Source organism: Medicago sativa, chromosome 7 (genome assembly GCF_051527215.1).
Source record: "Medicago sativa cultivar Bolivia chromosome 7, Bolivia_mono, whole genome shotgun sequence".
Taxonomy (NCBI): domain Eukaryota; kingdom Viridiplantae; phylum Streptophyta; class Magnoliopsida; order Fabales; family Fabaceae; genus Medicago; species Medicago sativa.
The window spans coordinates 96,736,827-96,753,428 of NC_140755.1; the positions used below are offsets into that span (position 1 = coordinate 96,736,827).

Genomic DNA, 16,602 nt, shown 5'->3' on the forward strand with positions numbered 1-16,602 from the left:
AAAATTGATAAGGTTGTTTGCAATTCAAAATAATAGGCAAAGATGTAAAGAAAGAAAGAAGAAGAAGAGAGGAAAATAGTAGAGAAAAAACCAGCGTGAGTTACGTTAGTTAAGTCACGTAATTCACTTCACTTTGGCTCTCATGCGCCTTCTGTGTATGTTGGAGCAATTCATATGACTTTGAGCTAGCGTGAGTTAACTCACGTAAGTGTTAATTTCTACGTAAGTTAACTCACGCAGCGTGACTTAAGTCACGCATGTGTAAAAATTAAGTCCCGTTTTTTTACACCTGCGCTAGTTAACTAGCGCAGGGGTATTTTCGGAATGGCTGCAGATCGCGAGCAAAAAGTTCAGGGCGGAGAGCAAAATTCATGAAATTAGGGGTAGCTGTCTTGCCCCCTTTCTAAGTGATGGGCTTTGGGTTTTCTAGCCCACTTATTCAAGCCCAGATGTGTTTTTTCTTTGTTAATATATACTAATATTTTTATTTATTTATCTCTAGGACAAGTAAAAGTGAGTTCACGATTTTGTTTGACATAAATGTTCACGGTCCATCCTATGTAATGTTTCAAGATAACCCAATTTTGTCTTTGGCAAATCCTTATGAATCACAAATCAACGATTTTTTTAAATTCTTTAACTAAATTAAATATTAGTTTTTTTATTAAATCAATTAATCTTAAATAAAGTAATTAAATATTAGTTTTTTTTTTATTAAATCAATGAATCTTAAATAAAGTAATATTAGAAAATTATGTTAACTTATCTTGTAAACTTGTTTATTGATTTTTTTATGATCGAATCATCTGATTGTATCCGGTTAAATAGCTATATAAATTCAATCTCAAGACAGAGTTATCTAACCGAGTCATCCGAGTTTATCCGGTTTAGTCATGCGGTTCGACCAATGACTCAGTGGTTCGGCCATTGACCCAGTGACCCAGTGCCCCTGCCGAGTCGACGACTGAGTCGAGTTTTAAAACTATGCATTTGGTACTATGTTATGAAAAGACTGGATCAAACAACAAAAAAAGGTGCAAAGATTACACCAATTTAAGCTATTGACTTTATTTTTTTATCAAATAATATCATTAGACTGTGTTCCCGAAATCATTCTTTCTCAACCTTCGTATTTGATTACATTCATGTTAAAAGTACAACTAAAATAAAAAAAATTGAAAATAATAAACTTGTTTAGAAAGTCAAAGCGAGAAAGCAGAGTGATGTTGTAATCCAGTGTAGCGATTTTTGTAAATAAAAAGTCAGAATAATTAACTTCAAGTAATATAATATAGGAGAAACAAATAGGCAAACAAAATTACATCAAAAAGTTAAGTTTATAGTGATAAGATTATCATCTAAATCAATCAAATTATCAACAATTTTAAAGATCCAATCTTAATGTCCTAACGCGTAGTAAGTGTGCAATAAGAAACTGATCTCAACCGCGAGGGTTGCTAAATCTATAAAAATGAAAAGGAAAAAAAACTACTATGTGGTAACCAAAAGAAGGAAAATGAAAAGTAACTTTTATGTGGTACCGAAGAACAAAAATAATAAAAAAGAACTGCCATAAAAAAGGAACCTGTAATCTTAATATATATATATATATATAAATGTTAAACAGTTCTGATAAGTTTGCCATAATTAATCCCGTTTTTTTTTTTTGTGGATTTGAATAACTTTTATGAAAAAAGAGAATTTGCAAGGAATCGAACCAGGTGCCCTATGCTTACACTTTACAACTATAACCACTATGCCACTCCTTTTTGTTGAAATATTGTTGCTTCCAAAATTAAAATACATGACTAAAACATTTTTTTTTAAAGCCCCAACCGCCATAGCAGTTTCCACTCTCATAGCAGTTATTTTTTATTATTAGCGGTACCTTTATTGATAGTAGTTCTTTTTCATTTTTTTTTGGTGTACGCTTACTAGGTTATACGATATTAAAGTTGCATCTTCAAAATTGTAGATAATTTGACAGATCTAGATGATAATTTTATAATTAGAAACTTCACTTTTTTCTGTAATTTTGCAGGCCTCTTTGTTTCTCCTATTAATAGTTTGAATTGGTGTAATTTTTGCAAGTTTTTGTTGCTTTTTGCAGTCGTTTCATAGTATAGTATTGAATGTATAATCAATATGATATTTATATATGAAATTCTACAAAACCCATGCATCGCACGGGTTAGAGTCTAGTAATGTAAAAGATCTGCTATCAGAAAAGGAACTCTTAGACGTCAATGACTTACCAAAAATGATTCAACACTCTATATCTATTTTGGAAGTAATAATGTTTCAGCAAAAACAGATGTGTCGGTGGTTAAAGTTGTAAAGTGTTGTCATGTGTTACCCGGTTCAATTCCATGCAAAAGGTTACGTCAGGACTATTTAACGGTTAGTATAATAAAAATAAAGATAGAGATAAAAATATCATATGATATCACTCATATTAAACTATCTAGAAAATTCGATTAATAAATCAAGAAATAAAAAACAAGACATGTTTCATGTAGGTGCTTCGATTAATGAATCAAGAAATACAAAATAAGTTATAAAAAAGGTTTATATATCAAATAAAACAACTAACATGACTACTAACATTGTCAATCCATCCCCTCAAATAAAAGAAGAAAAAAAACATTGTGAATCCATTTTTTTTCATAATATAACAATATCATTTTTAAGACAAATTACTAATATTGAACTTTTTTATGAACAGGAATGTAATGTAATACTCTAAAGTTTTCAACAGGCCGGCATACTAGACACCAGCTATCTGGGTTTGACTTCTATACTGTTAATTCAATAGAAAATACAAAAGAATACAAAAAATCATCCCAATAGTAGTATAAAGTGTTCTCAATTAATCATAGAATAAATAAACACATTTACTTCCGTTATTATAAATTATAAATGAATAATAATGAAAGTTGATCGAACTAACTAACACTTGCATAATAAGTAAAAGGTGTGTTTAGGGCACATGTTAAGAAACCTAAAAGAATAAACATTTTATAAAATTTTATGCGTTGAACTCATTAAAAAGATAAAGATTAAATGTAATGCACACATTTCAATGAACTATTTATATATTTATTTCATTAACTTGTGCTTTAAGGGCACAAGTTAACATTTTCCTAAATAAAAAACCAAGTAAACTAATTAATTGAGTTTAAATGATAAACGAGTTTCACCAACAATAAAATATTTGGAAGAATTTAAATTCAATTTTAAGTAATATAATTCTTGATCGAATTATCTTACTTCAAGACAGAATTTCAGATTAATAAAACCATTTTTCCATGATGATCAAATAGTTAAGATAGTTAACGATAAAAAAGTAAAAATAAAGACTTAATTGCACTTTTGACCCCTATCTTTCCAAAAGTTGAGGTTACAGCCCCCTAACTAATTTAAATACAAAACAGCCCCCTAAATATTGATTCTTTGGCAGTTTTGGCCCATGGTCCATTTTTGACTTGGTCAGTGATGACGTGGCACCCAAACCCCTTATGTTTGGTGCCACGTGGATATTTATTTATTTATTTAAATGCTTGCAGGAATTTTTAAATTGGAGGAAATTAAAAAAATGGAAGAAATTAAAAAAAAAGGAAAAAGAAAATAGACCTCCAATTTTTTTAAACAATTTCTTTCTTCCTCAAGAACACCAATAAACAATTTCCAGATTCAGCACACAATACAGAGTTCGAATTTCAAAACACAAACAGCCAAAAGAATCGCAAATCACGCAAAGTTATCGTTCTTGCTTCATCTGCAACAACAACATCATAACAGATCCGAACTCATTTCCAACAACACGAGCTCGTTTTGAAGTCATCAACAGAACAACGAATCTGAACTGTAACCTCACAGGACTGAAACGTGAAGGAAGAAAGAAACAAAACCGATGTGTTTTTTTGTGAAGAGAGAAGAGGAACGGAACTGGATTCGCGAAGGAAGAAGAAGACGAAACAGCAACGACGATGACGGCGGAAGGGTGGAGGTTGTCAGTAAGGAGAAGGGAGAGGAAGATTGGTGGTTAATGGAGGACGAGTATTGGATCAATCTATTGTTGGTCAAAGTACAATGGAAGCTATGATTGAAAAGAATGCCGAATTGGAAAAGAAGCTGGAAAAAATGGAGGCAGATAAACTTGATGTAGAGATGGGTTTAACTGAGTGCCAAATGCAGCTCGAGAAATCAGAGAATCGGATAAGAGCAGCAGAATTGAAGGTAGAAGAGCTTCAAACTCATTTAGCTTTTGCAAACAAATCGAATCAAGAAGCATATGAAGAACTGAAAGAAACCAAAACAAAGAAGGAGATAGTTGAGTCGAAACTCAAATTTGCTCAAACTGAGGTAGAAGAACTGATTTCAAAAATCCATTCATTGGAGGAAGAGATTCAAAAGGAACAAGCTTTGTCTGCTGAGAATTCAATCAAGAGCAGGAAGTTGGAGGGCGAGCTTTCAAGAATGAAACATGAAGCTCAAGTTCAGCAAGATGCCAAGACTTTGCACAAAGAAAATATTAAAAAGTTCATCCTTTCTATTTTCTTTGTCTGCTGAGAAAAGAGAAATGAAGAAAAGAGTGGAGAAGGAACAATGGGGAAGGAACAGTCACGTGACCTGCCTTTTTATTTTCTTGGCTTAATTACTCTTTTGGTACCTTAACTTATTTTTTGGTTTCGTTTTGGTCCCTTAAGTTATTAACGTTACAATTTGGTCCTTTAACTTACTTTTTGGTTTCGTTTTGGTCCCTTAACTATTAAAAGTTTTGTTTTGGTCCCTTAACTTATATTTTTGTTTCGATTTGGTTCCTTAACTTATTTTTTGGTTTCGTTTTGGTCCCTTAACTTATTTTTTGGTTTCGTTTTGGTCCCTTAACTCTAATACATTCATCCTAACGTAATGGACCAAAGTGGTTGACGGAGGAAGAGTTAAGGGACCAAAACAAAAGCAAAAAATAAGTTAAGGGACCAAAACGAAACCAAAAAATAAGTTAAGGGACCAAAACGAAACTTTTAATAGTTAAGGGACCAAAATGAAACCAAAAAGTAACTTAAGGGACCAAATTGTAACGTTAATAACTTATGGGACCAAAATGTAACCAACAAATAACTTAAGGGACCAAATCATTAATTAAGCCTATTTTCTTTTTCCATTTTTTTTTAATTTCTTCCTTTTTTTTAATTTCTCCAATTTAAAAATATCAGCAAGCTTTAAAAAAAAAAAAAATCCACGTGGCACCAAACATAAGGGGTTGGGTGCCACGTCATCAAAGACTAAGTCAAAAATGGACCGGGGGGCCAAAACTGCCAAAAAATCAATACTTAGGGGGCTGTTTTGTATTTAAATTAGTTAGGGGACTGTAACCGCAACTTTTAAAAAGATAGGGGGTCAAAAGTGCAATTAAGCCAAAAATAAATTAACCAAGTATATCAAACTGAACTTGTCCGGAATGGCGCGTCTTCTGTGTGATATATGTGTACTCCACGTATGTACATTTCCATTTTCATTCCATATAGATAAAATCCACTTGTGCCACGTCACCTCTCATTCTGTTTCTTTTCTTTCTTCCAATCTTTCCCTCTTCTCCGTTTTCTCTGCGAATCTGAAAATTTCCCTCCAATTTTCCTTCTCCTTTCATCCATGGCGGTTAAACTACGCCACAACAATTTTCCAACGTTAAGGTAACAATCAACTTCATCTCTCTATCTCTTTTTGATTCTGTTCTGATGAATAATTGCAACTGAAAAGTACACAAATTAAGAATTTGTGTTCTTGGAAGAGAATTCACGCTATTTGTTTTCGATTTTATTTATTTCATTCTATCGAGCTCAGTTCTGGTTGCATACAATTCTGATTCGGAGCGTATTTGTTTTTGATTGAATTTCTTTGAACAGTTCGTCGAATTCTTCGTTTTCGAAAGATCAACGCAATGCAGACTCAAAGGTGTTGAACTTGCATTGCCAGCTACTAAACAAGGGAAGATGTTTGAAAAAGCGACGTTCAATGCATCATGCTTTGTTTTGGAATTTGAATAGCGATAATGTTTTGGTGGATTATAGAAATTTTTCTTTGAAATATTATAGACCTAAAAGAAAGGTAAAGAATCTGTTATTTGTATCTTCTGATGACGGCGTAAGTGTTAATGAGGACTCTGATGGTAGCAGCACTAGTAATAATACAGACCTTGAGAAAATGAGGGTGAAATTGAATAGGCCATTGGTCGAAGATGATTTCTGTGACGGGCTTGTGCAATCTTTATATGATGCTGCTAGGGTTTTTGAGTTGGAAATTAAAGAACAGAACTCGCTCTCAAGACAATCTTGGTTTTCAATAGCTTGGTTTGGTGTAGACCGAATTGCGTGGGAGAAGACACTGTCATATCAGGTAAATTCAGAACTATTAGTTGATAATTATTATTTGGGATATATCGTGTGAATTGTACGAAATGCATTTCTTAGTAGGAAATCTTGACATTTTCGCATGTGAGATTTGATATATATACAAAATTACGTATACATGCTAGATAAATAATAATAGGAAGAAGTGTTGCTACTTGCTGTAGGTTATGCTAGCCTATATTGGTGTTCTGAGACACACTTACATTAACATATTGAAACATTCAAACATAGTTATGATTATTTGAAGAAGCTTTCCATAATTAGACTCATTTTATAGATATGGAAGATTGAAGAGTACGACTCTCCGAAACTTTAAAGTCACTAAGTTGTTTGTTTTTCATTGGCTGGAGTTTTTTTGTGCCTTCGTACATGTTTATAAGAAGGTATGTTACTCGTCTATGTTTTGAAGCAATGCTTAAGTTGACTTCATTGCTTCTGTTGTATATTCAGACTAACATGTTTAATAATTATCCAATTAGTTTTGCTAAGGCTCCCAAAGAACCATTATTGATACTCAAGCTCTGACTACAGCTTTGGGTAAATTAGCACATTGTCTGTGTTTTTACCTTTTGAGATCTGGAATCATTTGTAGATTTGAAATATAATCCAAATGTTGATAATTTATATCGATGGCGCTAAATCATATCTTGCTGATGCATAGATGTATTCTTCTGTTGTAAACCTGCCCTTGCTATTAGAACCGACACCATCATTTCCCAGCTTGACCATTCATCATATTTCAATTGGACTCATTATTTCCACATTTTCCAATAATTTAATTTTATGAAAAACTGAGGATCAAGTTGAATTAATTCTCTCAGGCTGCTGTGTACTCCCTGTTGCAAGCTGCAAGTGAATTTTCATCCCAAAGTGATGGGAGAGACAAAAATGTCAATGTGTTTGTCCAAAGGAGGTAGCATGTTGTTTCGTGTTTTGGTTGTTTTTTTTAATCAGTTTCTTTCCGATTACTCTTAGAAGAAAATGTAACAATTTTATCAGAAGGATTTAGAAATGCAAAACTTGTCATTAATTTTGCAAAACGCTTCTTCCTTTTATTGAATTATACCTTATGATGTGAAGACAATTTTTTGGGTTATTTCTCAAATGTTCCGATAAGATGAAGTTATTGGCTGGCACAAGTGTGTTTTTACATTACTTATCACATCTTTAACGTATGCCCTCCCGAAAGAACCTTTTGGGTTTGAACCATGGACAGCACATAGGCCAACCTATTTCTTGTTCAACTTCAACCTTTGATTAAAATATTGAGTGAAGTAAGGATTGATATTGAACTTGATGCCACTTGGCTGGAAATGTGTTGATATGATGCTATGGACCAACTTTGCCAAAAGCTAAAACTGGCAGGTGAAGGAACACAATTTCATTACATCTCTAGCAATGTATTTGAAATATGTTATTTTTTAATGCCCCTTTTCAAATTATTTGTTGTTTAAGGTTTTTTCACGTGAATTAAGAAAATCAATAAATAACTTCACTGGTGGAACAATTTTACTAAATTGTCCTTATTACCTGTTGGAGAATCCACCATTGTCTTAAATGTACAATGGAATATAGTAGCTTGGAAGTGATGTAGACAGTAATTGTTTGGGGGTAAAATTGGGAGAAAAAATTAGTACTACATTGAAACAATTGAATGACAGCCAAGATAAAACTGTGTCGAATCTCTGAGTTTGGCTTCCCTCCATTTACTTTCCTCCATTTAGTGTCCATTTACGAGAGAGATAGACACATATATAGATTAATGATTAAGTGGATCCCACAAAGCTATCATATGTGTCTATCTCTCATAAATGGACACTAAATGAAGAAAAGTAAATGGAGGAAAGCCAAACTCCAAATCTCTATGACATGGACCAATTTCTCTAAAACACCAATTATTTTGAAATAGAGAGAGTATTGTGATTTGATAGATCGATAGAAAGTGAAAGAAAATATTTGAGAGGAGGAGAGATAGTAAGAACTCTCTCTGGATCACAAAATGACTGAACGAGCAATTGAATTATTATTCTGTTATAAGGACATAACAGTTGATAATAGAATGTGCTGACTCAGCTAACATACTAACTGTTATTATATTTTTATAACTACTACCCTGACAGCTAAGCAAGCTATAGACTACCAGTGCATACATATTGTAGTGAAGAGAATGCGTAGTAATACTAGCGATACTCTAATACTTAAGTTAATGGTTTTATGTTTTATGTGAAGCGTCTGTTATACAGTTTGTGTGCATCTTGATGTTAAACTCTGAAGTCTGAAATATATACTCCTTTGTTTTCCAATTGAAATACGGTTTTCATCAAATGCTATGAGAACCATCTCGTTTGAGTTTAGGGTCTTGTATTTATGTAGATACTATATACTTGTGATGCACTTTTCATAAGAAAATTACGTGTCATATGGAGGAATTCTGACATACCCGTACAAAAAACGATCGTGTACTTGAAAACTAGTTTGACCACCTGTTGATCTTTGACATACTAGTTGTTTCATTAGTTAATTCTCTGTTGTTTCTTTCTACCCTCCTTTGTTCCTTTTAGTTTTGATATTTTATTCTCCTCCATTTTTTGGGCTTAGACTTTTTAAATGATGTATTGATCCAGTTTACTTCGGCTTTCGGCTCTGCTGGAGAGTTTAATTAGAGAAAAATTATCAGCAAAACAGCCCAAAGCATACGAGTGGTTTTGGTCCAAGCAAGTTCCAGCTGTAGTGGCTTCCTTCATTAATAAGTTTGAAGGGTATGCATCTTTCCTGCAGCAATAGCTTTGTATCCCATCTTAAAATTGGTTTGTATTGAAATATTCTCTTTCATTAGTTAATTTTGCTTCATCTTTCATCCTTCATATATACTTCTTTAAAGATAAATGCAAAAATAATATTTGATGGATTTCCCAGGTCCAGAAAAAATACGTGTGGGAGTTTAAGCAGTGCAAGTGATGTATCACTTCTTATGCTTGGACTAACAAGCATTGCTGTAATCATTAAAGTTGGTCCGGCAAAACTTTCTTGTTCACAATTTTTTTCCATGAGCACCGAGATAACTGGTAGTTTGATGGACTTGCTGGTTGATTTAATTCCTATAAGCCAAGCCTATAGTTCTATTAGGGATGCTGGTCTGTGCAGAGAATTTCTTGTTCATTTTGGTCCTCGAGCTGCATTGTGCAGAGGTAAAATTGAGCAAGGTCCACTAGAGGTTGCTTTCTGGGTAAACATTTCTCAGAGGCAGCTACAAAAAGTTATTGATAAGGAGAGAATATGGTCAAAACTGACAACATCAGAAAGTATAGAGGTTAGTTCTGTGAAATTTTGAAGTCAACTTTTTTTCTTCTAAAAAGAGGATATTCTATGGAATCTAGAGAAACAACATTCAGTTGAAATGAATACACATATTTAAACTACTGCTGTTATTCTACTGTTTGACTGATGTGGTTTTGATATTCTGTTCTTGATTTGTTTAATTGTATTGACATCTGTAATTTTGTTATGCTTTGGTGGGATCTTAAACTGTAAAGTAGTTTTTAACATCTAGAAATAGTTCCTCTCCATGTCAAAAAAGTATTTAATATAAATAAAATAAAAGCAATCGAGAAATGAGTTACATTGAGTATGGTAGAGGACGTAACCCTTTTCTGTTCATGTATATAATTTGTTTATAAGTAAAGCTTCTATTTATAGTTTGCATCATGCAGGTTTTGGAGAAAGATTTAGCAATATTTGGGTTCTTTATTGCTTTAGGCAGAAGTACACGGTCCTTTCTTTTATCAAACGGTTTCAATACTCTAGATGACCCAGTTGAAGATTTTATAAGGTACAACTTCTGTTATATGATATTCATTTTTCTTAAATCTGTTTTGATTTTCATGATTTCTTATATGGATTTGTTGATCCATATCACCTTTTGTTACAGGTATCTTATTGTAGGAAGTGTTTTACATTACCCTGAGCTCTCATCCATAAGTTCATATCAGTTGTACGTGGAGGTTAGTATGTATGGTAATTCCATTTTACAGATGTGCTCCATTATTCAGTTATGTGGACTATTAAATCCTTTCGGCTTTGCAGGTGGTTTGTGAAGAGTTGGATTGGCTTCCTTTTTATCCTGGAATCACCAGCACTACAAAACAACTACACGTGCATAAAAGTAAACAAGAAGGTCCTCCAAATGCTGAAGCAGTTCCCCAAGCACTAGATGTTTGCTCTCATTGGATGCAAAGCTTTATAAAACACAGTACATGGCTAGAGAACCCTTCTAATGTGAAAGCAGCTAGATATTTGTCAATAGGGTAACTACACCAATCTCAATTGTTGTTTGGTTATATGCCAGTTTTTCATTTAGATTCTTACAAGTATTACCTTCTTTTATGTTAGGCACAAGAAGTTGTTGGAGTGCATGGAAGTTAGGATGCTAAAGTAAGCTATCAGCGAAAACAATTCATATGTTCTGTTTTATGCACTCTGATTGTTACACATTACAAGTACTCATTATTTAAAACCAGGGTTTAAGGCTCATAATAAACTATGTATGATTTTAAGCAAAAATAAAAACTGAAACTGGTGTTAGAACAGTCGACGCAGGTTGGTGTATTAACTAATTCATAATCAGTTGCATATGATATGCATCTGTCAGCCATAGAATATGAAACTTGAAGCAGTGGCTCAAACTAATTTTGGGTAGTTTGTTCGCTGTGAACCGTGGTTTGTGTTTTTAGGTATCTGGTTTCAAATGCAACAAACTTGGGGGTTTGCTCAACTTTATTTTGGATTTCGCAATAGACATTTCATTGCTTGTGAAATTTATTATATTACTAGATTTTATGATACACAAATTTTGTGAGGGATAAATTTGCTCCCAGAAAATTACTCAATAATTTTTTTTTTGCATGTAGTCACTCTTCAAATGAATCTAGAATAAATACCCTGCTGATTGGTTCCGATTCCAATCAGCAATTTTTCATATTTAACATGCTTTTTAGTGCTATGAACTTAATCTTATCACCTATGTGTCAAAATTGTTATCATATTTAGCTTGCTTTGAGTCTCACATCTTAGCAGTATGCAGTTGCATCTTGGCTAGATCTTAGACAACCCTTTAGGAAATAAAATTAGAGATTGTTCCAAGCGGTGCTGCATTTTATCTCCAACACAATCATTATGTGGTTGTTATATATGTAACCTGTTATTAATGGAGTCATTGATTCATTTGCTAGAAAAATAAATCCTATCCAATGGATATGGGTTGAACTATGGTGCAAGAAGCACCCTATTTCACCCAGAGTGCTAGTTTTTCATGCAGCCCACATATCCATGTAAACCTGCGATTTTAGATTTATTTGTCTCGTTGTTTCAACAACTTTGTCGAAATAATTATACTTTTGTCTTTATAGGATTTGCTGAAAATTGAGAGGCAATGTTGACAAATACGCAATTTTAATACAAATATGTGATTATTTAAAGCTGTTTCTCAAAATTGTCTGGAGCACTTAGGTTTGTGAAACGTGATGCAGAGATAAGACATTGGAGCTTAGTGCCAACAGAACAGTTGAGAGATCTACAGTTCACTCAAATGCAAAAGTGTCAGATTCTTTTGCCAAGGTTTAGTTCTCATTTTCAAAATTTGAATTCCAGCAAAATGATACAAGTTTGTTAAATTAGTAGTTTCCTAGAGTAGCAAGTGTATACGTTTATTTTTCTGTCCTTGTTGTTTCGGTTTTTGAATAACTTAAGTGTCAACATTCTATTAATATTCTTGCTTCATACTCCGTTGGATGAACTTTTTGTTTTGATATTTCTTCAGCTGTGTCTTAATGCTGGCCTTTATTTTTCAGGCTTTAAAAAGTGTGGAAGAAGTTGTGCTAAGACTGGAAAATTTGCTTCAAGAGTTGTATGCATCAAGTGCTAGTTCTGGAAAAGAGCATCTGAAAGCAGCCTATTCTGTTCTGGAAAAAATACGGAATCTCAAAAAAGAAGCTGAATTCCTGGAGGCATCTTTCAGAGCAAAAGCAGATTCTCTGCAAGAAGTATGTCTTTATCTCTTCCGCCTCCTTTATCAGCTCCTTGGAAAAGATCATTATGGCTAAATGTTGCTGTGATCACTTTGACTCTCACAGCTGTCCAATTTACAGTTCAATGTCTTTTGTTCATTTCCCTGAATTGGCTTTAAAAACTTATTGAATTTAACTTGTATGCTGGAGTAAAATAATTTCCTTCTTGATATGCCACTTAAGGTGTCCCGGTCATTTTCTTTTTCAAATTAATGAAGTGTTACTGCTATGAGTTATACTAAATTTTATAATTTCTTTGCAAAGAATTTAATCTTGGTCTCGCTTGACTTGCATTTACCCCAGCAGTCACATATTTGAGTTTTGAGTATCTTTGTATTTTGTTATCAATAGCATTTTGGTTATATTCACTCAGGGAGTTGATGTTGGTCCCCACAATCCAGTTGGTGCAAAGGAAGAATATTTTAAAGTGAAGAGCAGAAAGAATGCTAATGTAGATAGAAGGAAAAAGTATGAAACTTTTATAACAAACTACAACTTTGTTTTATTCATTATTTGATTTTTAAAAAATCACGATTGCTGGATATTGCTTTTTTATTATTATTCATGTTTATATAAAATATTTGTCCTTTTCAGATTCATCGGTAAATCTCAGGGGTTCAGAAAGGACTTTGTACAGGTTGTCACCAGAAAGCCTGATATGGATGTCTATATATGCATAAACTTTGCTATGATTTGATGATTCTGATTTGATTTTAATGCATTTGGTTTTGCTTTTATTGTGTTGAATACCTTCAGTGCAATAGCTGGTTGTCTATTTGGTTTTGCTGTTATTGTGTTAAATAAGTATTATGAAAAGGTGTTTGATAATCTGGTTGTACTGTTATTTGTTTTCATTGTCTGTCTACTATCTAATAGTAACTCCAAAATTATTGAATTTAGTATGTGAAACTGAACATCTGGTTGCTGGCACAAAATCGATTATATTTGGTATTCTTTGTAACGTTTGACAATTACGTAGTTTGTTTAAAATACATGACTGGCTGTTTGAATAAGCAATTTTCATTTTTGTGTGTGAAATAGTGGGGAACATTTTTCTTTGTTTGCTGCAAGAAGCATTTTGCAGACAATTCTCCTATGGTATAAAAGTGTACCAAAAATATTATCGTGGTCATTTGTTAAAACTCATAAAGAGAGAGAAAATACATTTAGAACAATTCAAACAATTCTTTTTATGAAAGCATTTAGAAAAAAATATATTATCTGAATATTTTCTAGGAAGAAGTGGAGCCTTAGGGGTTGTGGTAATGCTTAGGATTACTATTATGTGGCGAAGAGGTCATAATTTTGAGCCATGGAATAAGCCTCTCATGCAAATGATTTGCACGATAAGGCAATAGATTCATGATGGGTTCAACCCCTACTCGGATCTTGCCCTGTTGAGAGCTTGATAGCATCGTGGTGTCCGTTCTAATGTTTTCCAGGAAAGCATTTTCCACTGCCTAGTCACGTTGTTAAGATAAAGAATAAAAGAGAGTTAAAGTAGTTTCGGCTAGTTAGTTGGTTTAGAAGGTATATTGATTAGATAAATAGGAGAAACAAGCATAGATGGATTCGTTTTACAAACTTGATAGTCTATATGAAAGGAGAAATCTTTGTGAATTGACAGCCCTTGGAGTAGATTTCTCTCCTGTTCTTAATCATTTGATCGAAAAAAAAATTATGCTTTTTTTGGATTCTTTCTATCAATTTTTCATATCTGGTCTCTTTGGGATTGTTATAATCAGTGGCTGAAGACTACTCTAAAAAAGATTGACCATTTCCTGATTTTCAACTACCTTTGTATTTGCTTACCCATGACATTTCGACAAAAGAAAGTTGTTGTTTTGAAATTAGTCATACAATAGACAGAGATTTATGTGACTGCTATATTATTGAAATCAGTTTTATACTGTCATGAGCTTATAATACCATTTAGTCTGCCCTTAGTTATTTTATAGTTGCATTGCCTAAATATCTTCCAATATGGTGTTTCTCTTGTGCGCTTCACTTGGTTTGCCGATAATAATTATCTGTTCTAATATTTTAATGGATATTATGTTGAACGTTGAGTAATGTGGGATTTTGTACTTCTTTGAAGGACAATAATTTTCAACTGTCTACATCAAATGAAGGTATTGTGGACCCAGAATCCAGTGAAATCCACCGCTTTGAACACCTGAGAAGTGAGCTAACAGAACTTGAGAGACGGGTTCAAAGACGTGCTTATAAATCAGTGAAGGACGAGGTACATCTGAAATATTCCATGACAGTGACAAGTTACTAGTTTATGTATTGTATTGGGCACAAACTATTACCTTCAAATTTGACACAGATGCGATATTTATAGTCTTGTTTACTGAATTGTAAGCCTGTAGTATACATATTTTTTTTAAGATTGAAGTTGAAAACAACTCATAAGGGACTGGAGATAAATTTTCCGAAAACTATAGTCTAGTTAATTTCTCTTAATATAGCTCTGTATCTGTGAGTGATTCAAACAAATCAACTTATTTTATTTCTTACCGGACATGTGTTTCAAAATTTAATTTGAAGGCATTCTTCTGCAACTTTTAAAACTCGACTTGTCCTAGTTACTCATTGTAATTGATTACCTTGTTATAATCTATTTGTAACCCTGGGATTTTCTTTTAGTTTGAGCATTGAATATTACCTTTACAGGAGTTGGTGCCTATGGATGATGGTGCTCGATATAGTGATGATGCTGGCGTTGTTCAGATGGTCCAGGTTCAGAAGGAAGGAAATATCATAAAAAAGTCTTTTAGCAAGCTAAAGGAAACAGGAACAGTATGACTTAGTCTTAAGACTTTTCTTTCTTGGAAACCATACGTCGGTTTTGCATATGAATTCATCTGTATATGAATTCTTAAGATATAATTGTTTCTTGCCTCTAACATCTGAGTTCTGACGTCTGCTACTCAATAAACAGGATATTTGGCAAGGAACTCAACTTCTAGCTATTGACACTGGTGCTGCAATGGGTTTACTTAGAAGAATCTTGATGAGAGATGAATTGACCGAGAAAGAGAAGATGGCACTTAAGAGAACCTTGACTGACATGGCTTCAGTTATTCCAATTGGAGTTTTAATGCTTCTTCCGGTGAGTTGTGCATGTTTTAACGCTTTAAGTTGGGCTAAATATGTTTCTGGTCTTTGGGAGTGATTTAGAGCTATAAAATAAAGAGAAAAGAGAAGAATGGAAAGCAATACAAAACTTCTTACTCTTTCAAATACTTCTATTTGGTAGATTCTCTGTATCCGTTACATGTGGCTATTTTTCGTAGGCTTTTGGTGTAGTATAATGTTCTAAGTAGGGCAACATCAATTTCCTACAGGTTACTGCTGTTGGGCATGCAGCCATGTTGGCTGCTATTAAGAAGTATGTACCAGCTCTGGTATGTACCTTCTGATTTGTCCGCTTTTATGTTATATCTCCTATGTAGAAATTAATTCTCCAATCATGAAGTTGTAGGAGTATGATGTATCTTCTTTCTGGCAGATTCCATCGACTTATGCACCAGAAAGGTTGGATATCTTCAGGCAGCTTGAGAAAATTAAGCAAATGTCAACCATTGATGTGGGCTCAGAGACGAAGTAAATAAAATTAATTGAACAGAAGGAAAAGCGCATGCAGATTTTTTTTTTTTGTGGTATTGCCAGCAAATGCATATGTGCATCTTGAAAATTGCTAATTTGTCAAAAGTTATCACAAATGAAGTACAAAACTTGTGGCCAAACCTTAGCCATTTTCTTCAGTTTTTAACCATCCACCCATGTATGATTATATCTACGCAGATGACTTCATATGTTTTTCACGATGCGCACTTCCGGGACATATTGTAGTGTGTGCACTTTTGAAATTCCATTCTATTCTATTAATAAGAAAGGGAGTCTTTTTGAAGGGGGAAGTCTATTATCAGCGATCTTCCCCTCTAAAAATAAAATAGACTAATTTATTCATTTGTATTTATAAGAGAATTTTGCACGGATCAATTTTCTCCCCTAAAAAAATTGTTGCATATGTTCTAAAAACCGATAAAAGAAGAGAATTTCGCAAAGGTGGGAGATCATCTCCATTTGATTGACAATATTTTCTTATGTCAATAATA

The 16,602-nt window shown here is 33.3% G+C and overlaps 1 protein-coding gene across 1 annotated transcript; it reads left to right on the forward strand.

Moving 5' to 3' along the window:
* Positions 1 to 5,561: 5,561 nt before the first annotated feature.
* LOC146910791 (uncharacterized) lies at positions 5,562 to 16,379 on the forward strand. The gene is made up of 18 exons (XM_085727560.1): positions 5,562 to 5,696; positions 5,910 to 6,399; positions 7,235 to 7,326; positions 9,038 to 9,172; positions 9,330 to 9,723; positions 10,124 to 10,242; positions 10,342 to 10,414; positions 10,497 to 10,717; positions 10,803 to 10,844; positions 11,939 to 12,026; positions 12,260 to 12,451; positions 12,849 to 12,943; positions 13,070 to 13,112; positions 14,574 to 14,720; positions 15,155 to 15,280; positions 15,423 to 15,593; positions 15,829 to 15,888; positions 15,993 to 16,379. Exons 1-18 carry the CDS (start codon positions 5,656 to 5,658, stop codon positions 16,089 to 16,091), a joined length of 2,628 nt encoding a protein of 875 aa, XP_085583686.1. The 5' UTR covers positions 5,562 to 5,655; the 3' UTR covers positions 16,092 to 16,379.
* The last annotated feature ends 223 nt before the right edge of the window (positions 16,380 to 16,602 follow it).